Source organism: Rhipicephalus microplus, chromosome X (genome assembly GCF_043290135.1).
Source record: "Rhipicephalus microplus isolate Deutch F79 chromosome X, USDA_Rmic, whole genome shotgun sequence".
NCBI classification, from domain to species: Eukaryota; Metazoa; Arthropoda; class Arachnida; order Ixodida; family Ixodidae; genus Rhipicephalus; species Rhipicephalus microplus.
Genome location: NC_134710.1, coordinates 478618073 through 478641667, shown reverse-complemented (window position 1 = coordinate 478641667; position 23595 = coordinate 478618073). Strand labels below are relative to the sequence as shown.

The following is a 23595-nucleotide window of genomic DNA, read 5'->3' as shown; positions in this document are numbered from 1 at the left end:
CGGTACAGAATGTTGTCGTGCAGTTCGAACAGGCGAACGGAAGGGTCTGTCGGAGCAGAGGTCAGACGCTCGATAATGGAGAGTAACGACGGGTCACGTCGTTGTTTGGTGGAGATATCACCCAAAGCGTGGATGGAGAGAACGCAGGGGTCTGAATCAAGGTCTGTCAAGTCGGGCGTTTCAACCGGATAACGTGACAAACAGTCTGCGTCTGTGTGGAGGCGTCCCGACTTGTAGTGGACCACGAATGAGTATTCTTGCAGACGGAGCGCCCAGCGACCAAGACGTCCAGATGGGTCCTTTAGCGATGACAGCCAGCAAAGAGCGTGATGGTCCGTAACAACGGAAAAAGTTCGGCCATACAGGTAAGGCCTGAATTTCACCACGGCCCACACTAAAGCTAAGCATTCACGCTCAGTGATGGAGAACTTCCGTTCGGCAGGTGAAAGAAGACGACTGGCGTAAGCAATCACGCGGTCCTTCCCGTGCTGTCGTTGGCCAAGGACCGCTCCAATTTCATGGCCACTGGCATCGGTCCGAAGCTCTGTAGGTGATGCTGGGTCGAAATGGGCCAGTACTGGTGGCGTAGTCAGCAGATGGATAAGAGCCGAAAAGGCGTCCGCTTGCTCTATACCCGATGCGAAGGGAACGTCCTTCTTTAAGAGATCAGTAAGCGGTCGAGCGATGTCGGCGAAGTTGCGGACAAATCGACGAAAATAGGAACATAGCCCTACAAAACTTCGGACGTCCTTGGTTGAGCGTGGTTCAGTAAATTGTTGTACTGCTCGCACCTTTTCGGGATCTGGTTGAACACCATCGGCACTGACAAGGTGGCCGAGTATGGTGATTTGGCGACGTCCGAAATGGCATTTTGCAGAATTGAGCTGGAGAGCAGCTCTTCGAAAAACATCCAGGACAGCTGACAGACGTGTTATATGGCTGTCAAAGGTGGGCGAAAAGACGATGACATCGTCTAAATAACATAAGCAGATGGACCACTTATATCCTCGGAGAAGGGAGTCCATCATGCGCTCGAAAGTTGCCGGCGCATTACACAGTCCAAACGGCATGACTTTGAACTGGTAGAGGCCGTCGGGCGTAACGAAAGCGGTTTTTTCACGATCCATGGGGTCGACGAAAATTTGCCAATAGCCGGATCGAAGGTCGATAGACGAAAAGTATTGGGCACCATGGAGGCAATCGAGGGCGTCATCAATCTGAGGCAAAGGGTAGACATCTTTGTGGGTCACTTTGTTTAAATGGCGATAGTCCACGCAAAAGCGCCAGCTGCCATCTTTCTTCTGAACGAGCACGACTGGGGAGGCCCAGGGGCTGGATGAGGGTTCTATTACGTCTTTAGTAATCATTTTATCCACTTCATTTTGGATTACTTGGCGTTCCTTGTGAGATACGCGATATGGACGCCGCCGTATAGGACTGGCATTACCAGTGTTGATCCGGTGAGTCACTGCAGTTGTTTGGCTGAGAGGGCGGTGGTCAAAGTCGAAAAGGTCTCTATATGATGTTAGCAGACTACGGAGGCTGGCAGCTTGCACTGCAGTGAGGTCGGGAGCAATCATCTTGTTAATGTCATCTGCAGGCAGAGTGTAATTGCGGCCAAGACAGGGGGATGTAGTATCGGTGTCCAAACTAGTAACGTTGCAGCTGTCAAGTGGAGATTGGTTGGCCAAAGACATGTCTTGCGGAATAACTTGAGTCAAGAGACTCACGTTGAGTAGTGGTATAACCACTGTATTATTAGCGACGGCGACAACAGTGTGAGCAAGGGCGACGTCTCGGGCCATCAGTACGTCGACTATAGGAGTGACCAGGTAGTCACCGTCGGGCACATGACGTGAGCACGATAAAGTGACATATGTAGCAGCTTGCGGAGGCAAGCGAACGTGGTGACGAGAGCGTAAACGGGGAGAATAGTCTGCTGTAAAATCGGCAAACTGCGGCAGTTCAAGCTGAAGAGCACCAGTGGCACAATCAATGAGCGCAGAATGACGTGACAGGAAGTCCAAACCAAGTATTAGGTCATGAGGACACATTTCAATGACGGCAAACTGAACTAATGTAGGATGACCAGCAATGGACACACGGGCCGTGCACATCCCTTGAACATCAGGGGTCCTCCCATCAGCGACACGAAGTTTGTGGGAAGCGGCAGGCGTGAGCACTTTATGTAGGCGTCGGCGAAGGTTCGCACTCATTACAGAAATGTGCGCTCCAGTATCTATAAGAGCAGAAATAGGCACACCGTCAACGGCAACGTCTAACAAATTTTGTCTCGTCGGAAGCGTCAAGAGAGGATTTGTGGAGGGAGTCGAAGATGCAGCGTCACCTCCGGGCGCTGCACCGTTTAGTTTTCCGGGTAGGCAGGAGCGGGGTTGAATGGAGATGACGGCCTGCGAGTCCGCGGTGAGCGAGACGACTGGCGACGTCCTGGGGGCGAACGCGACTGATGACCATGCGGTGACGGAGATCGGCTGTTGAACCTTCTGTAGTTGTTTTGCGGAGAAGGCTGCACGGCAGACGCGAAGCGGGTGCTGTCCTGTCGGTAGTGAGGTTGAGATGAAGTCCGAGGTGGCGAGGACCAGTGGTAATTGCAGTAACGGACGACATGACCGATACGGTGGCAATGAAAACAAATTGGTCGATTGTCGACGGTTCTCCACGCCGCAGGGTCGCGAGATCGGGCCGTGAACTGCTGCTCGCGATAGGACGAGGGTGGACGCCATGAAGCTCGCTGCGGGCTGGGCAAAGCGCACACCGAGGGAATACCTACGCTGGCGAGTTCTTGGCGGACGATGGCTTGAACCATGTTAGCAGTGAGTGGGGTGGTGTCACTTGCAGCGGTGTGAGCCGGAGCAGAGGCAATGGCTTCAAGTTCGCGCCGTACAATTCGGGTCACCTGATCCGATGAATCTAGAGGTGGTGGCTGTGTTCTTGCACGGTCTTCGCAAGATGATGTTGCGGCCGTATTGGGAAGGCGGGTGAACACGCTGTTAATCCGCCGGCTCTTCGCTTGCTCAAAGCGCCGACATTCTTTTATAATGGCGTCCACTGTAGAAAAATTTTTGCAGATGAAGAGGTTGAATGCGTCATCCGCAATCCCTTTAAGAATATGCCCAACCTTGTCAGCCTCCGGCATATCGGCATTGGCTTTGCGACACAACGACAACACATCTTCTATATAGGAGACGTAAGACTCGGTCGAGGTCTGCGCCCGAGACGCGAGCATTTTGTTCGCGGCCATTTTTCTTCCAATCGGCTTTCCGAACAGGTCTAGCATTTTCTCTCTGCACACTGGCCAACTCACAAGTTCTGTTTCATGGTTCTCATACCACGATTTGGCGGTTCCCCTAAGATAGAATAACAGGTTTGCCAGCATAAGAGTCGGGCCCCATCGGTATCGAGTACTCACACGTTCGTACTCTGCCAGCCAATCTTCAACGTCAACTTCATCTGGATCGCCGGAACCGCTGAACGTGCCAGGATCCCGCGGGGGTTCGAGCACAAAGGTTGTGGTCGCAGAAGGAGATGTAGTTACCGCATCATCTCCGGCCGCTGGAACACCAGGAGCAGATGCAGACGCCGTACTCTCCGTCATCGTTGTGGAATGACCCTTGAAACGTCGGCCGCTGCGAAGTTCCGTTGCGAGGCGGTTACCCAGCACCTCCACCAAATGTGACGGAGCGAGGTCTTGGCTTACAGGACAGCGTCCACCGAGAGTCGGCAGCCGAACAAGATGGCTGAGTTGCCTCTCGTGCAAGCGCCTAACGCACAGGCGTCTTCTTCATCTTCGCTAAGTGCCACGCTTGCTCCTGTCGATGATGCACCGTAACAATATGGCTTATCACCTGTATGTGTGCGGAGATGTCTTGTGAGGACACTTTTGTGTGCAATTGATTTATCGCAAAAGCAACAATGGTATTGCTTCTCACCTGTATGCACGAAGAATTGTGGCGTGAGGGAACCCTTCATTGCAACTGATTTATCACAAAAGCCGAAATGATATGGCTAATCGCGTGTATGCGTGCGGCTATATTTTATGAGGCTATGCTTTCATGCAAACGATTTATCGCAAAAGCCGCAATGATATGGCTTATCACCTGTATGTGTGCGGCTATGTAATATGAGGCGATGCTTTCGTGCAACCGATTTATCGCATGAGCCGCAATGATATGGCATGTCACCTGTATGTATGCGGAGATGTCTTGTGAGGACACTTGTGTGCAAATGATTTATCGCAAAAGCAACAATAGTATAGCTTCTCGCCTGCATGCACGAAAAGTTGTTGCGTGAGGGTACCCTTCATTGCAAATGTTTTATCGCGAAAGCCGCAATGATATGGCTTATCACATGTATGCGTGCGGCTGTGTATTATGAGGCTATGCTTTTGTGCAAATGATTTATCACATGAGCCGCAATGATATGGCTTGTCACGTGTATGTGGGCGGAGATGTCTTGTGAGGGCACTTTTGTGTGCAAATGATTTATCGCAAAAGCAACAATAGTACAGCTTCTCGCCTGTATGAATGAAGAGTTGTTGCGTGAGGGCACCCTTCATTGAAAATGATTTATCACAAAAGTCGCAATGGTATGGCTTATCACCTGTATGCGTGCAGATATGTAATATGAGGCTATGCTTTCGTGCAAACGATTTATTGCATGAGCCGCAAAGATATGGCTTGTCACCTGTATGTATGCGGAGATGTCTTGTGAGGACACTTTTGTGTGCAAATGATTTATCGCAAAAGGAACAATGGTACAGCTTCTCGCCTGTATGCACGAAGAGTTGTTGCGTGAGGGTACCCTTCATTGCAAATGATTTATTGCAAAAACCGCAATGATATGGCTTATCACCTGTATATGTGTGGCTATGTAATATGAGGCTATGCTTTCGTGCAAACGATTTGTCGCATGAGCCACAATGATATGGCTTGTCACCTGTATGCATGCGGAGATGTCTTGTGAGGACACTTTTGTGTGCAAATGATTTATCGCAAAAGCAACAATGGTATTGATTCTCACCTGTATGCACGAAGAATTGTAGCGTGAGGGCACCCTTCATTGCAAATGTTTTATCGCAAAAGCCGCAATGATATGGCTTATCACCTGTATGTGTGCGGCTATGTAATATGAGGCGATGCTTTCGTGCAAACAATTTATCGCATGAGCCGCAATGATATGGCATGTCACCTGTATGTATGCGGAGATGTCTTGTGAGGACACTTGTGTGCAAATGATTTATTGCAAAAGCAACAATGGTATAGCTTCTCGCCTGCATGCACGAAAAGTTGTTGCGTGAGGGTACCCTTCATTGGAAATGTTTTATCGCAAAAGCCGCTATGATATGGCTTATCAACTGTATGTGTGTGGCTATGTAATATGAGGCTATGCTTTCGTGCAAACGATTTGTCGCATGAGCCGCAATGATATGGCTTGTCACCTGTATGTATGCGAAGATGTCTTGTGAGGACACTTTTGTGTGCAAATGATTTATCGCAAAAGCAACAATGGTATAGCTTCTCGCCTACATGCATGAAGAGTTGTTGCGTGAGGGCACCCTTCATTGCAAATGATTTATCACATGAGCCGCAATGATATGGTTTGTCACCTGTATGTATGCGGAGATGTCTTGTGAGGACACTTTTGTGTGCAAATGATTTATCGCAAAAGCAACAATGGTATAGCTTCTCGCCTGTATGCATGAAGAGTTGTTGCATGAGGGTACCCTTCATTGCAAATAATTTATCGCCAAACCCGCAATGAGATGACTTAACCTGTATGTGTTTCGCTATGTAATATGAAGCTATGCTTTCGTGCAAACGATTTATCGCATGAGTCGCAATGATATGGCTTGTCACCTGTATGTATGCGGAGATGTCTTGTGAGGACACTTGTGTGCAAATGATTTATCGCAAAAGCAACAATGGTATAGCTTCTCGCCTGTATGCACGAAGAGCTGTTGCGTGAGGGTACCCTTCATTGCAAATGATTTATCGCGAAAGCCGCAATGATATGGCTTATCACCTGTATGCGTGCGGCTATGTAATATGAGGCTATGCTTTTGTGCAAATGATTTATCACGTGAGCCGCAATGATATGGCTTGTCACCTGTATGTATGCGGAGATGTCTTGTGAGGACAATTTTGTGTGCAAATGCTTTGTCGCAAAAGCAACAATGGTATAGCTTCTCGCCTGTATGCATGAAGAGTTGTTGCGTGAGGGCACCCTTCATTGCACGAATGATCGCGAAAGCCGCAATGATATGGCTTATCACCTGTATGCGTGCGGCTGTGTAATATGAGGCTATGCTTTTGTGCAAATGATTTATCACATGAGCCACAATGATATGGCTTGTCACCTGTATGTATGCGGAGATGACTTGTGAGGACACTTGTGTGCAAATGATTTATCGCAAAAGAAGCAATGGTATAGCTTCTCGCCTGTATGCACGAAGAGTTGTTGCGTGATTGTACCCTTCATTGCAAATGATTTATCGCAAAAGCCGCTATGATATGGCTTATCACCTGTATGTGTGTGGCCATGTAATATGAGGCTATGCTTTCATGCAAACGATTTATCGCAAAAGCCGCAATGATATGGCTTATCACCTGTATGCGTGCGGCTATGTATTATGAGGTTATGCTTTCGTGCAAGCGATATATCGCATGAGCCGCAATAACATGGCTTGTAACCTGTGTGTATGCCGAGATGTCTTGTGAGGACACTTTTGTGTGCAAATGATTTATGGCAAAGGCAACAATGGTATAGCTTCCCGCCTGCATGCATGAAGAGTTGTTGAATGAGGGTAATTTTCATTGCAAATGATTTATCGCAAAAGCCGCAATGATATGGCTTAACCTGTATGTGTGTGGCTACGTAATATGAGGCTATGCGTTCGTGCAAACGATTTATCGCATGAGACGCAATGATATGGCTTGTCACCTGTACGTATGCGGAGATGTCTTGTGAGGACACTTTTGCGTGCAAATGCTTTATCGCAAAAGCAACAATGGTATAGCTTCTCGCCTGTATGCATGAAGAGTTGTTGCATGAGGGCACCCTTCATTGTACATGATTTATCGCGAAAGCCGCAATGATATGGCTTATCACCTGTATGCGTGCGGCTGTGTATTATGAGGCTATGCTTTCGTGCAAACGATTTGGCGCATGAGCCGCAATGATATGGCTTGTCACCTGTATGTATGCAGAGATGTCTTGTGAGGACACTTTCGTGTGCAAATGATTTATCGCAAATGGAAGAATGGTATAGCTTCTCGCCTGTATGCATGAAAAGTTGTTGAATGAGGGTACCCTACATTGCAAAAGATTTATCGCGAAAGCCGCAATGATATGGCTTATCACCTGTATGTGTGCGGCTATGTAATATGAGGCTATGCTTTTGTGCAAATGATTTATCACATGAGCCGCAATGATATGGCTTGTCACCTGTATGTATGCGGAGATATCTTGTGAGGACACTTGTGTGCAAATGATTTATCGCAAAAGAAGCAATGGTATAGCTTCTCGCCTGCATGCACGAAGAGTTGTTGCGTGAGGGTACCCTTCATTGCAAATGATTTATCGCAAAAGCCGCAATGATATGGCTTAAACTGTATGAGTGTGGCTATGTAATATGAGGCTATGCTTTTGTGGAAACGATTTATCGCATGAGCCGCAATGATATGACTTGTCACCTGTACGTATGCGGAGATGACTTGTGAGGACACTTTTGTGTGCAAATGATTTATGGGAAAAGCAACAATGGTATAGCTTCTCGTCTGTATGCATGAAGAGTTGTTGAGTGAGGGCCCCTTCATTGCAAATGATTTATCGCAAAAGCCGCAATGATATGGCTTAACCTGTATGTGTGTGGCTATGTAATATGAGGCTATGCGTTCGTGCAAACGATTTATCGCATGAGACGCAATGATATGGCTTGTCACCTGTACGTATGCGGAGATGTCTTGTGAGGACACTTTTGCGTGCAAATGATTTATCGCAAAAGCAACAATGGTATAGCTTCCCACCTGTATGCACGAAGAGTTGCTGCGTGAGGGTACCCTTCATTGCAAATGATTTATCGCAAAAGCCGCTATGATATGGCTTATGACCTGTATGTGTGGGGCTATGTAATTGAGACTATGCTTTCGTGCAAACGATTTATCGCATGAGCCGCAATGATATGGCTTGTCACCTGTATGTATGCGGAGAATTCTTGTGAGGACACTTTTGTGTGCAAATGATTTATCGCAAAAGCAACAATGGTATAGCTTATCGCTTGTATGCACGAAGAGTTGTTGCGTGAGGGTACCCTTCATTGCAAATGAATTATCGCGAAAGCCGCAATGATATGGCTTATCACCTGTATGCGTGCGGCTATGTAATATGAGGCTATGCTTTTGTGCAAATGATTTATCACGTGAGCCGCAATGATATGGCTTGTCACCTGTATGTATGCGGAGATGTCTTGTGAGGACAATTTTGTGTGCAAATGCTTTGTCGCAAAAGCAACAATGGTATAGCTTCTCGCCTGTATGCATGAAGAGTTGTTGCGTGAGGGCACCCTTCATTGCACGAATGATCGCGAAAGCCGCAATGATATGGCTTATCACCTGTATGCGTGCGGCTATGTATTATGAGGTTATGCTTTCGTGCAAGTGATATATCGCATGAGCCGCAATAACATGGCTTGTAACCTGTGTGTATGCCGAGATGTCTTGTGAGGACACTTTTGTGTGCAAATGATTTATGGCAAAGGCAACAATGGTATAGCTTCCCGCCTGCATGCATGAAGAGTTGTTGAATGAGGGTAATTTTCATTGCAAATGATTTATCGCAAAAGCCGCTATGATATGGCTTATCACCTGTATGTGTGTGGCTATGTAATATGAGGCTATGCTTTCGTGCAAACGATTTGTCGCATGAGCCACAATGATATGGCTTGTCACCTGTATGCATGCGGAGATGTCTTGTGAGGACACTTTTGTGTGCAAATGATTTATCGCATAAGCAACATAGGTATTGCTTCTCACCTGTATGCATGAAGAATTGTAGCGTGAGGGCACCCTTCATTGCAGCTGATTTATAACAAAAGCCGCAATGATATGGCTAATCACGTGTATGCGTGCGCATATATATTATGAGGCTATGCTTTCATGCAAACGATTTATCGCATGAGGCGCAATGATATGGCTTGTCACTGTATGTATGCGGAAATGTCTTGTGAGGACCCTTTTGTGTGCAAATGATTTATCGCAAAAGCAACAATGGTATAGCTTCTCGCCTGTATGCACGAAGAATTGTTGCGTGAGGGCACCCTTCATTGCAAATGATTTATCACAAAAGCCGCAATGATATGGCTTATCACCTGTATGCGTGCGGCTATGTAATATGAGGCTATGCTTTTGTGCAAATGATTTATCGCAAAAGCCGCAATGATATGGCTTGTCACCTGTATGTATGCGGAGATGTCTTGTTAGGACACTTTTGTGTGCAAATGATTTATCGCAAAAGCAACAAGGGTATAGCTTCTCGCCTGTATGCACAAAGAATTGTAGCGTGAGGGCACCCTTCATTGCAAATGATTTATCACAAAAGCCGCAATGATATGGCTTATCACGTGCATGCGTGCGGCTTTTTATAATGAGGCTATGCTTTCATGCAAACGATTTATCACATGAGCTGCAATGATATGGCTTGTCACCTGTAGGTGTGCGGAAATACTTGTGAGGACACTTTTGTGTGCAAATGATTTATCGCAAAAGCAACAATGGTATAGCTTCTCGCTTGTCTGTACAAAGAGTTGTTGCGTGAGGGTACCCTTCATTGCAAATGAATTATCGCGAAAGCCGCAATGATATGGCTTATCACCTGTATGCGTGCGGCTATGTAATATGAGGCTGTGCTTTTGTGCAAATGATTTATCACATGAGCCGCAATGATATGGCTTGTCACCTGTATGTATGCGGAGATGTCTTGTGAGGACACTTTCGTGTGCAAATGATTTATCGCAAAAGCAACAATGGTATAGCTTCTGGCCTGTATGCATGAAAAGTTGTTGCATGAGGGTACCCTTCATTGCAAATGATTTATCGCAAAAGCCGCAATGATATGGCTTAACCTGTATGAGTGTGGCTATGTAATATGAGGCTATCCTTTTTTGCAAACGATTTATCGCATGAGCTGCAATGATATGGCTTGCCACCTGTATGTATGCGGAGATGTCTTGTGAGGACACCTTTGTGTGCAAATGATTTATCGCAAAAGCAACAATGGTATAGCTTCTCGCATGTATGCATGAAAAGTTGTTGAATGAGGGTACCCTTCATTGCAAATGATTTATCGCAAAAGCCGCAATGATATGGCTTAGCCTGTATGAGTGTGGCTATGTATTATGAGGCTATGCTTTTGTGCAAACGATTTATCGCATGAGCCGCAATGATATGGCTTGTCACCTGTATGTATGCAGAGATGTCTTGTCAGGACACTTTTGTGTGCAAATGATTTATCGCAAAAGCAACAATGGTATAGCTTTTCGCCTACATGCATGAAGAGTTGTTGCGTGAGGGCACAATTCATTGCAAATGATTTATCACATGAGCCGCAATGATATGGCTTGTCACCTGTATGTATGTGGAGATGTCTTGTGAGGTCACTTTTGTGTGCAAATGATTTATCGCAAAAGCAACAATGGTATAGCTTTTCGCCTGTATGCACAAAGAGTTGTTGCGTTAGGGTACCCTTCATTGCAAAGGATTTACCGCAAAAGCCGCAATAATATGGCCTATCACCTGTATGTGTGTGGCTATGTAATATGACGCTAAGGTTTCGTGCAAACAATTTACCGCATGAGCCGCAATGATATCGCTTGTCACCTGTATGTATGCGGAGATGTCTTGCGACGATACTTTTGTGTGCAAATGATTTATCGCAAAAGCAACAATGGTATAGCTTCTCGCCTGTATGCATGAAGAATTGTTGCATGAGGGTACCCTTCATTTCAAATAATTTATCGCAAAAGCCACAATGAGATGACTTAACCTGTATATGTGTGGCTATGTAATATGAGGCTATGCTTTCGTGCAAACGATTTATCGCATGAGCCACAATGATATGGCTTGTCTCCTGTATGTATGCGGAGATGTCTTGTGAGGACACTTTTGTGTGCAAATGATTTATCGCAAAAGCAACAATGGTATAGCTTCTCGCCTGTATGCATGAAGAGTTCTTGCGTGAGGGCACCCTTCATTGCAAATGGTTTATCACAAAAGCTGCAAATATATGGCTTAACCTGTATGTGTGTGGCTATGTAATATGAGGCTATGCGTTCGTGCAAACGATTTATCGCATGAGACGCAATGATATGGCTTGTCACCTGTATGTATGCGGAGATGTCTTGCGACGATACTTTTGTGTGCAAATGATTTATCGCAAAAGCAACAATGGTATAGCTTCTCGCCTGTATGCACGAAGAGTTGTTGCGTGATTGTACCCTTCATTGCAAATGATTTATCGCAAAAGCCGCTATGATATGGCTTATCACCTGTATGTGTGTGGCCATGTAATATGAGGCTATGCTTTCATGCAAACGATTTATCGCAAAAGCCGCAATGATATGGCTTATCACCTGTATGCGTGCGGCTATGTATTATGAGGTTATGCTTTCGTGCAAGCGATATATCGCATGAGCCGCAATAACATGGCTTGTAACCTGTGTGTATGCCGAGATGTCTTGTGAGGACACTTTTGTGTGCAAATGATTTATGGCAAAGGCAACAATGGTATAGCTTCCCGCCTGCATGCATGAAGAGTTGTTGAATGAGGGTAATTTTCATTGCAAATGATTTATCGCAAAAGCCGCAATGATATGGCTTAACCTGTATGTGTGTGGCTACGTAATATGAGGCTATGCGTTCGTGCAAACGATTTATCGCATGAGACGCAATGATATGGCTTGTCACCTGTACGTATGCGGAGATGTCTTGTGAGGACACTTTTGCGTGCAAATGCTTTATCGCAAAAGCAACAATGGTATAGCTTCTCGCCTGTATGCATGAAGAGTTGTTGCATGAGGGCACCCTTCATTGTACATGATTTATCGCGAAAGCCGCAATGATATGGCTTATCACCTGTATGCGTGCGGCTGTGTATTATGAGGCTATGCTTTCGTGCAAACGATTTGGCGCATGAGCCGCAATGATATGGCTTGTCACCTGTATGTATGCAGAGATGTCTTGTGAGGACACTTTCGTGTGCAAATGATTTATCGCAAATGGAAGAATGGTATAGCTTCTCGCCTGTATGCATGAAAAGTTGTTGAATGAGGGTACCCTACATTGCAAAAGATTTATCGCGAAAGCCGCAATGATATGGCTTATCACCTGTATGTGTGCGGCTATGTAATATGAGGCTATGCTTTTGTGCAAATGATTTATCACATGAGCCGCAATGATATGGCTTGTCACCTGTATGTATGCGGAGATATCTTGTGAGGACACTTGTGTGCAAATGATTTATCGCAAAAGAAGCAATGGTATAGCTTCTCGCCTGCATGCACGAAGAGTTGTTGCGTGAGGGTACCCTTCATTGCAAATGATTTATCGCAAAAGCCGCAATGATATGGCTTAAACTGTATGAGTGTGGCTATGTAATATGAGGCTATGCTTTTGTGGAAACGATTTATCGCATGAGCCGCAATGATATGACTTGTCACCTGTACGTATGCGGAGATGACTTGTGAGGACACTTTTGTGTGCAAATGATTTATGGGAAAAGCAACAATGGTATAGCTTCTCGTCTGTATGCATGAAGAGTTGTTGCGTGAGGGCCCCTTCATTGCAAATGATTTATCGCAAAAGCCGCAATGATATGGCTTAACCTGTATGTGTGTGGCTATGTAATATGAGGCTATGCGTTCGTGCAAACGATTTATCGCATGAGACGCAATGATATGGCTTGTCACCTGTACGTATGCGGAGATGTCTTGTGAGGACACTTTTGCGTGCAAATGATTTATCGCAAAAGCAACAATGGTATAGCTTCCCACCTGTATGCACGAAGAGTTGCTGCGTGAGGGTACCCTTCATTGCAAATGATTTATCGCAAAAGCCGCTATGATACGGCTTATGACCTGTATGTGTGGGGCTATGTAATTGAGACTATGCTTTCGTGCAAACGATTTATCGCATGAGCCGCAATGATATGGCTTGTCACCTGTATGTATGCGGAGAATTCTTGTGAGGACACTTTTGTGTGCAAATGATTTATCGCAAAAGCAACAATGGTATAGCTTATCGCTTGTATGCACGAAGAGTTGTTGCGTGAGGGTACCCTTCATTGCAAATGAATTATCGCGAAAGCCGCAATGATATGGCTTATCACCTGTATGCGTGCGGCTATGTAATATGAGGCTATGCTTTTGTGCAAATGATTTATCACGTGAGCCGCAATGATATGGCTTGTCACCTGTATGTATGCGGAGATGTCTTGTGAGGACAATTTTGTGTGCAAATGCTTTGTCGCAAAAGCAACAATGGTATAGCTTCTCGCCTGTATGCATGAAGAGTTGTTGCGTGAGGGCACCCTTCATTGCACGAATGATCGCGAAAGCCGCAATGATATGGCTTATCACCTGTATGCGTGCGGCTATGTATTATGAGGTTATGCTTTCGTGCAAGTGATATATCGCATGAGCCGCAATAACATGGCTTGTAACCTGTGTGTATGCCGAGATGTCTTGTGAGGACACTTTTGTGTGCAAATGATTTATGGCAAAGGCAACAATGGTATAGCTTCCCGCCTGCATGCATGAAGAGTTGTTGAATGAGGGTAATTTTCATTGCAAATGATTTATCGCAAAAGCCGCAATGATATGGCTTAACCTGTATGTGTGTGGCAACGTAATATGAGGCTATGCGTTCGTGCAAACGATTTATCACACGAGCCGCAATGATATGGCTTGTCACCTGTATGTATGCGGAGATGTCTTGTGAGGACACTTGTGTGCAAATGATTTATCGCAAAAGAAGCAATGGTATAGCTTCTCGCCTGCATGCACGAAGAGTTGTTGCGTGAGGGTACCCTTCATTGCAAATGATTTATCGCAAAAGCCGCTATGATATGGCTTATCACCTGTATGTGTGTGGCTATGTAATATGAGGCTATGCTTTCGTGCAAACGATTTGTCGCATGAGCCACAATGATATGGCTTGTCACCTGTATGCATGCGGAGATGTCTTGTGAGGACACTTTTGTGTGCAAATGATTTATCGCATAAGCAACATAGGTATTGCTTCTCACCTGTATGCATGAAGAATTGTAGCGTGAGGGCACCCTTCATTGCAGCTGATTTATAACAAAAGCCGCAATGATATGGCTAATCACGTGTATGCGTGCGCATATATATTATGAGGCTATGCTTTCATGCAAACGATTTATCGCATGAGGCGCAATGATATGGCTTGTCACTGTATGTATGCGGAAATGTCTTGTGAGGACCCTTTTGTGTGCAAATGATTTATCGCAAAAGCAACAATGGTATAGCTTCTCGCCTGTATGCACGAAGAATTGTTGCGTGAGGGCACCCTTCATTGCAAATGATTTATCACAAAAGCCGCAATGATATGGCTTATCACCTGTATGCGTGCGGCTATGTAATATGAGGCTATGCTTTTGTGCAAATGATTTATCGCAAAAGCCGCAATGATATGGCTTGTCACCTGTATGTATGCGGAGATGTCTTGTTAGGACACTTTTGTGTGCAAATGATTTATCGCAAAAGCAACAAGGGTATAGCTTCTCGCCTGTATGCACAAAGAATTGTAGCGTGAGGGCACCCTTCATTGCAAATGATTTATCACAAAAGCCGCAATGATATGGCTTATCACGTGCATGCGTGCGGCTTTTTATAATGAGGCTATGCTTTCATGCAAACGATTTATCACATGAGCTGCAATGATATGGCTTGTCACCTGTAGGTGTGCGGAAATACTTGTGAGGACACTTTTGTGTGCAAATGATTTATCGCAAAAGCAACAATGGTATAGCTTCTCGCTTGTCTGTACAAAGAGTTGTTGCGTGAGGGTACCCTTCATTGCAAATGAATTATCGCGAAAGCCGCAATGATATGGCTTATCACCTGTATGCGTGCGGCTATGTAATATGAGGCTGTGCTTTTGTGCAAATGATTTATCACATGAGCCGCAATGATATGGCTTGTCACCTGTATGTATGCGGAGATGTCTTGTGAGGACACTTTCGTGTGCAAATGATTTATCGCAAAAGCAACAATGGTATAGCTTCTGGCCTGTATGCATGAAAAGTTGTTGCATGAGGGTACCCTTCATTGCAAATGATTTATCGCAAAAGCCGCAATGATATGGCTTAACCTGTATGAGTGTGGCTATGTAATATGAGGCTATCCTTTTTTGCAAACGATTTATCGCATGAGCTGCAATGATATGGCTTGCCACCTGTATGTATGCGGAGATGTCTTGTGAGGACACCTTTGTGTGCAAATGATTTATCGCAAAAGCAACAATGGTATAGCTTCTCGCATGTATGCATGAAAAGTTGTTGAATGAGGGTACCCTTCATTGCAAATGATTTATCGCAAAAGCCGCAATGATATTGCTTAGCCTGTATGAGTGTGGCTATGTATTATGAGGCTATGCTTTTGTGCAAACGATTTATCGCATGAGCCGCAATGATATGGCTTGTCACCTGTATGTATGCAGAGATGTCTTGTCAGGACACTTTTGTGTGCAAATGATTTATCGCAAAAGCAACAATGGTATAGCTTTTCGCCTACATGCATGAAGAGTTGTTGCGTGAGGGCACAATTCATTGCAAATGATTTATCACATGAGCCGCAATGATATGGCTTGTCACCTGTATGTATGTGGAGATGTCTTGTGAGGTCACTTTTGTGTGCAAATGATTTATCGCAAAAGCAACAATGGTATAGCTTTTCGCCTGTATGCACAAAGAGTTGTTGCGTTAGGGTACCCTTCATTGCAAAGGATTTATCGCAAAAGCCGCAATAATATGGCCTATCACCTGTATGTGTGTGGCTATGTAATATGACGCTAAGGTTTCGTGCAAACAATTTACCGCATGAGCCGCAATGATATCGCTTGTCACCTGTATGTATGCGGAGATGTCTTGCGACGATACTTTTGTGTGCAAATGATTTATCGCAAAAGCAACAATGGTATAGCTTCTCGCCTGTATGCATGAAGAATTGTTGCATGAGGGTACCCTTCATTTCAAATAATTTATCGCAAAAGCCACAATGAGATGACTTAACCTGTATATGTGTGGCTATGTAATATGAGGCTATGCTTTCGTGCAAACGATTTATCGCATGAGCCACAATGATATGGCTTGTCTCCTGTATGTATGCGGAGATGTCTTGTGAGGACACTTTTGTGTGCAAATGATTTATCGCAAAAGCAACAATGGTATAGCTTCTCGCCTGTATGCATGAAGAGTTCTTGCGTGAGGGCACCCTTCATTGCAAATGGTTTATCACAAAAGCTGCAAATATATGGCTTAACCTGTATGTGTGTGGCTATGTAATATGAGGCTATGCGTTCGTGCAAACGATTTATCGCATGAGACGCAATGATATGGCTTGTCACCTGTATGTATGCGGAGATGTCTTGCGACGATACTTTTGTGTGCAAATGATTTATCGCAAAAGCAACAATGGTATAGCTTCTCGCCTGTATGCATGAAGAATTGTTGCATGAGGGTACCCTTCATTTCAAATAATTTATCGCAAAAGCCACAATGAGATGACTTAACCTGTATATGTGTGGCTATGTAATATGAGGCTATGCTTTTGTGGAAACGATTTATCGCATGAGCCGCAATGATATGACTTGTCACCTGTACGTATGCGGAGATGACTTGTGAGGACACTTTTGTGTGCAAATGATTTATGGCAAAAGCAACAATGGTATAGCTTCTCGTCTGTATGCATGAAGAGTTGTTGCGTGAGGGCCCCTTCATTGCAAATGATTTATCGCAAAAGCCGCAATGATATGGCTTAACCTGTATGTGTGTGGCTATGTAATATGAGGCTATGCGTTCGTGCAAACGATTTATCGCATGAGACGCAATGATATGGCTTGTCACCTGTACGTATGCGGAGATGTCTTGTGAGGACACTTTTGCGTGCAAATGATTTATCGCAAAAGCAACAATGGTATAGCTTCCCACCTGTATGCACGAAGAGTTGCTGCGTGAGGGTACCCTTCATTGCAAATGATTTATCGCAAAAGCCGCTATGATATGGCTTATGACCTGTATGTGTGGGGCTGTGTAATTGAGACTATGCTTTCGTGCAAACGATTTATCGCATGAACCGCAATGATATGGCTTGTCACCTGTATGTATGCGGAGAATTCTTGTGAGGACACTTTTGTGTGCAAATGATTTATCGCAAAAGCAACAATGGTATAGCTTATCGCTTGTATGCACGAAGATTTGTTGCGTGAGGGTACCCTTCATTGCAAATGAATTATCGCGAAAGCCGCAATGATATGGCTTATCACCTGTATGCGTGCGGCTATGTAATATGAGGCTATGCTTTTGTGCAAATGATTTATCACGTGAGCCGCAATGATATGGCTTGTCACCTGTATGTATGCGGAGATGTCTTGTGAGGACAATTTTGTGTGCAAATGCTTTGTCGCAAAAGCAACAATGGTATAGCTTCTCGCCTGTATGCATGAAGAGTTGTTGCGTGAGGGCACCCTTCATTGCACGAATGATCGCGAAAGCCGCAATGATATGGCTTATCACCTGTATGCGTGCGGCTATGTATTATGAGGTTATGCTTTCGTGCAAGTGATATATCGCATGAGCCGCAATAACATGGCTTGTAACCTGTGTGTATGCCGAGATGTCTTGTGAGGACACTTTTGTGTGCAAATGATTTAAGGCAAAGGCAACAATGGTATAGCTTCCCGCCTGCATGCATGAAGAGTTGTTGAATGAGGGTAATTTTCATTGCAAATGATTTATCGCAAAAGCCGCAATGATATGGCTTAACCTGTATGTGTGTGGCAACGTAATATGAGGCTATGCGTTCGTGCAAACGATTTATCACACGAGCCGCAATGATATGGCTTGTCACCTGTATGTATGCGGAGATGTCTTGTGAGGACACTTGTGTGCAAATGATTTATCGCAAAAGAAGCAATGGTATAGCTTCTCGCCTGCATGCACGAAGAGTTGTTGCGTGAGGGTACCCTTCATTGCAAATGATTTATCGCAAAAGCCGCTATGATATGGCTTATCACCTGTATGTGTGTGGCTATGTAATATGAGGCTATGCTTTCGTGCAAACGATTTGTCGCATGAGCCACAATGATATGGCTTGTCACCTGTATGCATGCGGAGATGTCTTGTGAGGACACTTTTGTGTGCAAATGATTTATCGCATAAGCAACATAGGTATTGCTTCTCACCTGTATGCATGAAGAATTGTAGCGTGAGGGCACCCTTCATTGCAGCTGATTTATAACAAAAGCCGCAATGATATGGCTAATCACGTGTATGCGTGCGCATATATATTATGAGGCTATGCTTTCATGTAAACGATTTATCGCATGAGGCGCAATGATATGGCTTGTCACTGTATGTATGCGGAAATGTCTTGTGAGGACCCTTTTGTGTGCAAATGATTTATCGCAAAAGCAACAATGGTATAGCTTCTCGCCTGTATGCACGAAAAATTGTTGCGTGAGGGCACCCTTCATTGCAAATGATTTATCACAAAAGCCGCAATGATATGGCTTATCACCTGTATGCGTGCGGCTATGTAATATGAGGCTATGCTTTTGTGCAAATGATTTATCGCAAAAGCCGCAATGATATGGCTTGTCACCTGTATGTATGCGGAGATGTCTTGTTAGGACACTTTTGTGTGCAAATGATTTATCGCAAAAGCAACAATGGTATAGCTTCTCGCCTGTATGCACAAAGAATTGTAGCGTGAGGGCACCCTTCATTGCAAATGATTTATCACAAAAGCCGCAATGATATGGCTTATCACGTGCATGCGTGCGGCTTTTTATAATGAGGCTATGCTTTCATGCAAACGATTTATCACATGAGCTGCAATGATATGGCTTGTCACCTGTAGGTGTGCGGAAATACTTGTGAGGACACTTTTGTGTGCAAATGATTTATCGCAAAAGCAACAATGGTATAGCTTCTCGCTTGTCTGTACAAAGAGTTGTTGCGTGAGGGTACCCTTCATTGCAAATGAATTATCGCGAAAGCCGCAATGATATGGCTTATCACCTGTATGCGTGCGGCTATGTAATATGAGGCTGTGCTTTTGTGCAAATGATTTATCACATGAGCCGCAATGATATGGCTTGTCACCTGTATGTATGCGGAGATGTCTTGTGAGGACACTTTCGTGTGCAAATAATTTATCGCAAAAGCAACAATGGTATAGCTTCTGGCCTGTATGCATGAAAAGTTGTTGCATGAGGGTACCCTTCATTGCAAATGATTTATCGCAAAAGCCGCAATGATATGGCTTAACCTGTATGAGTGTGGCTATGTAATATGAGGCTATCCTTTTTTGCAAACGATTTATCGCATGAGCTGCAATGATATGGCTTGCCACCTGTATGTATGCGGAGATGTCTTGTGAGGACACCTTTGTGTGCAAATGATTTATCGCAAAAGCAACAATGGTATAGCTTCTCGCATGTATGCATGAAAAGTTGTTGAATGAGGGTACCCTTCATTGCAAATGATTTATCGCAAAAGCCGCAATGATATGGCTTAGCCTGTATGAGTGTGGCTATGTATTATGAGGCTATGCTTTTGTGCAAACGATTTATCGCATGAGCCGCAATGATATGGCTTGTCACCTGTATGTATGCAGAGATGTCTTGTCAGGACACTTTTGTGTGCAAATGATTTATCGCAAAAGCAACAATGGTATAGCTTTTCGCCTACATGCATGAAGAGTTGTTGCGTGAGGGCACAATTCATTGCAAATGATTTATCACATAAGCCGCAATGATATGGCTCGTCACCTGTATGTATGTGGAGATGTCTTGTGAGGTCACTTTTGTGTGCAAATGATTTATCGCAAAAGCAACAATGGTATAGCTTTTCGCCTGTATGCACAAAGAGTTGTTGCGTTAGGGTACCCTTCATTGCAAAGGATTTATCGCAAAAGCCGCAATAATATGGCCTATCACCTGTATGTGTGTGGCTATGTAATATGACGCTAAGGTTTCGTGCAAACGATTTACCGCATGAGCCGCAATGATATCGCTTGTCACCTGTATGTATGCGGAGATGTCTTGCGACGATAGTTTTGTGTGCAAATGATTTATCGCAAAAGCAACAATGGTATAGCTTCTCGCCTGTATGCATGAAGAATTGTTGCATGAGGGTACCCTTCATTTCAAATAATTTATCGCAAAAGCCACAATGAGATGACTTAACCTGTATATGTGTGGCTATGTAATATGAGGCTATGCTTTCGTGCAAACGATTTATCGCATGAGCCACAATGATATGGCTTGTCTCCTGTATGTATGCGGAGATGTCTTGTGAGGACACTTTTGTGTGCAAATGATTTATCGCAAAAGCAACAATGGTATAGCTTCTCGCCTGTATGCATGAAGAGTTCTTGCGTGAGGGCACCCTTCATTGCAAATGGTTTATCACAAAAGCTGCAAATATATGGCTTATCACCTGTATATGTGTGGCTATGTAATAAGAGGCTATGCTTTCGTGCAAACGATTTGTCGCATGAGCCGCGATGATATGGCTTGTCACCTGTATGTATGCGGAGATGTCTTGTGAGGACACTTTTGTGTGCAAATGATTTATCGCTAAAGCAACAATGGTATAGCTCCTCGCCTGTATGCACGAAGAATTGTAGCGTGAGGGCACCCTTCATTGCAAATGATTTATCACAAAAGCCGCAATGATATGGCTTATCACCTGCATGCGCGCGGCTATATATTATGAGGCTATGCTTTCATGCAAACGATTTATCGCAAAAGCCGCAATGATATGGCTTATCACCTGTATGTGTGCGGCTATGTAATATTAGGCGATGCTTTCGTGCAAACGATTTATCGCATGAGCCGCAATGATATGGCATGTCACCTGTATGTATGCGGAGATGTCTTGTGAGGACACTTGTGTGCAAATGATTTATCGCAAAAGCAACAATGGTATAGCTTCTCGCCTGCATGCACGAAAAGTTGTTGCGTGAGGGTACCCTTCATTGCAAATGTTTTATCGCAAAAGCCGCTATGATATGGCTTATCAACTGTACGTTTGTGGCTATGTAATATGAGGCTATGCTTTCGTGCAAACGATTTGTCGCATGAGCCACAATGATATGGCTTGTCACCTGTATGTATGCGGAGATGTCTTGTGAGGACACTTTTGTGTGCAAATGATTTATCGCAAAAGGAACAATGGTATAGCTTCTCGCCTACATGCATGAAGAGTTGTTGCGTGAGGGCACCCTTCATTGCAAATGATTTATCACATGAGCCGCAATGATATGACTTGTCACATGTATGTATGCGGAGATGTCTTGTGAGGACACTTTTGTGTGCAAATGATTTATCGCAAAAGCAACAATTGTATAGCTTCTCGCCTGTATGCATGAAGAGTTCTTGCATGAGGGTACCCTTCATTGCAAATAATTTATCGCAAAATCCGCAATGAGATGACTTAACCTGTATGTGTTTGGCTATGTAATATGAAGCTATGCTTTCGTGCAAACGATTTATCGCATGAGTCGCAATGATATGGCTTGTCACCAGTATGTATGCGGAGATGTCTTGTGAGGACACTTGTGTGCAAATGATTTATCGCAAAAGCAACAATGGTATAGCTTCTCGCCTGTATGCACGAAGAGCTGTTGCGTGAGGGTACCCTTCATTGCAAATGATTTATCGCGAAAGCCGCAATGATATTGCTTGTCACCTGTATGCGTGCGGCTATGTAATATGGGGCTATGCTTTTGTGCAACTGATTTATCACGTGAGCCGCAATGATATGGCTTGTCACCTGTATGTATGCGGAGATGTCTTGTGAGGACAATTTTGTGTGCAAGTGCTTTGTCGCAAAAGCAAGAATGGTATAGCTTCTCGCCTGTATGCATGAAGAGTTGTTGCGTGAGGGCACCCTTCATTGCACGATTGATCGCGAAAGCCGCAATGATATGGCTTATCACCTGTATGCGTGCGGCTGCGTATTATGAGGCTATGCTTTTGTGCAAATGATTTATCACATGAGCCGCAATGATGTGGCTTGTCACCTGTACGTATGCGGAGATGACTTGTGAGGACACTTTTGTGTGCAAATGATTTATGGCAAAGGCAACAATGGTATAGCTTCCCGTGTGCATGCATGAAGAGTTGTTGAATGAGGGTACCCTTCATTGCAAATGATTTATCGCAAAAGCCGCAATGATATGGCTTAACCTGTATGTGTGTGGCTATGTAATATGAGGCTATGCGTTCGTGCAAACGATTTATCGCATGAGACGTAATGATATGGCTTGTCACCTGTACGTATGCGGAGATGTCTTGTGAGGACACTTTTGCGTGCAAATGATTTATCGCAAAAGCAACAATGGTATAGCTTCCCACCTGTATGCACGAAGAGTTGCTGCGTGAGGGTACCCTTCAGTGCAAATGATTTATCGCAAAAGCCGCTATGATATGGCTTATGACCTGTATGTGTGGGGCTATGTAATTGAGACTATGCTTTCGTGCAAACGATTTATCGCATGAGCCGCAATGATATGGCTTGTCACCTGTATGTATGCGGAGAATTCTTGTGAGGACACTTTTGTGTGCAAATGATTTATCGCAAAAGCAACAATGGTATAGCTTCTCGCCTGTATGCATGAAGAATTGTTGCATGAGGGTACCCTTCATTTCAAATAATTTATCGCAAAAGCCGCAATGAGATGACTTAACCTGTATATGTGTGGCTATGTAATATGAGGCTATGCTTTCGTGCAAACGATTTATCGCATGAGCCACAATGATATGGCTTGTCTCCTGTATGTATGCGGAGATGTCTTGTGAGGACACTTTTGTGTGCAAATGATTTATCGCAAAAGCAACAATGGTATAGCTTCTCGCCTGTATGCATGAAGAGTTCTTGCGTGAGGGCACCCTTCATTGCAAATGGTTTATCACAAAAGCTGTAAATATATGGCTTATCACCTGTATATGTGTGGCTATGTAATAAGAGGCTATGCTTTCGTGCAAACGATTTGTCGCATGAGCCGCGATGATATGGCTTGTCACCTGTATGTATGCGGAGATGTCTTGTGAGGACACTTTTGTGTGCAAATGATTTATCGCTAAAGCAACAATGGTATAGCTCCTCGCCTGTATGCACGAAGAATTGTAGCGTGAGGGCACCCTTCATTGCAAATGATTTATCACAAAAGCCGCAATGATATGGCTTATCACCTGTATGCGCGCGGCTATATATTATGAGGCTATGCTTTCATGCAAACGATTTATTGCATGAGCCGCAATATCACTGAATTTC

At 44.4% G+C, this 23595-nt stretch overlaps 1 protein-coding gene across 1 annotated transcript; it reads right to left on the bottom strand.

The window, feature by feature from the left end:
- Positions 1-9155: 9155 nt before the first annotated feature.
- On the bottom strand, positions 9156-23268 carry LOC142775536 (uncharacterized). Its single transcript, XM_075876983.1, has 7 exons — positions 19843-23268; positions 18609-19115; positions 18327-18570; positions 15907-15990; positions 14434-14819; positions 10641-11223; positions 9156-9553 (listed from the first exon to the last, which is right to left on the bottom strand). The coding sequence occupies exons 1-7, from the start codon at positions 20458-20460 to the stop codon at positions 9156-9158; spliced, it is 2820 nt and encodes a 939-aa protein (XP_075733098.1). The 5' UTR covers positions 20461-23268.
- Positions 23269-23595: the final 327 nt, after the last annotated feature.

Excerpts from the sequence above, each read along its gene's own strand:
- LOC142775536 (XM_075876983.1), bottom strand. The coding sequence starts at position 20,460 with ATGAAGGGTACCCTCATGCAACAATTCTTCATGCATACAGGCGAGAAG. Across the intron at positions 15,991-18,326 it reads ACATAGCCACACACATACAG|GCGAAAAGCTATACCATTGT; the intron begins GTGATAAGCCAT and ends TTGTGCATACAG. Across the intron at positions 11,224-14,433 it reads TAAATCGTTTGCATGAAAGC|AGAAGCTATACCATTGTTGC; the intron begins ATAGCCTCATAA and ends TGCATACAGGCG.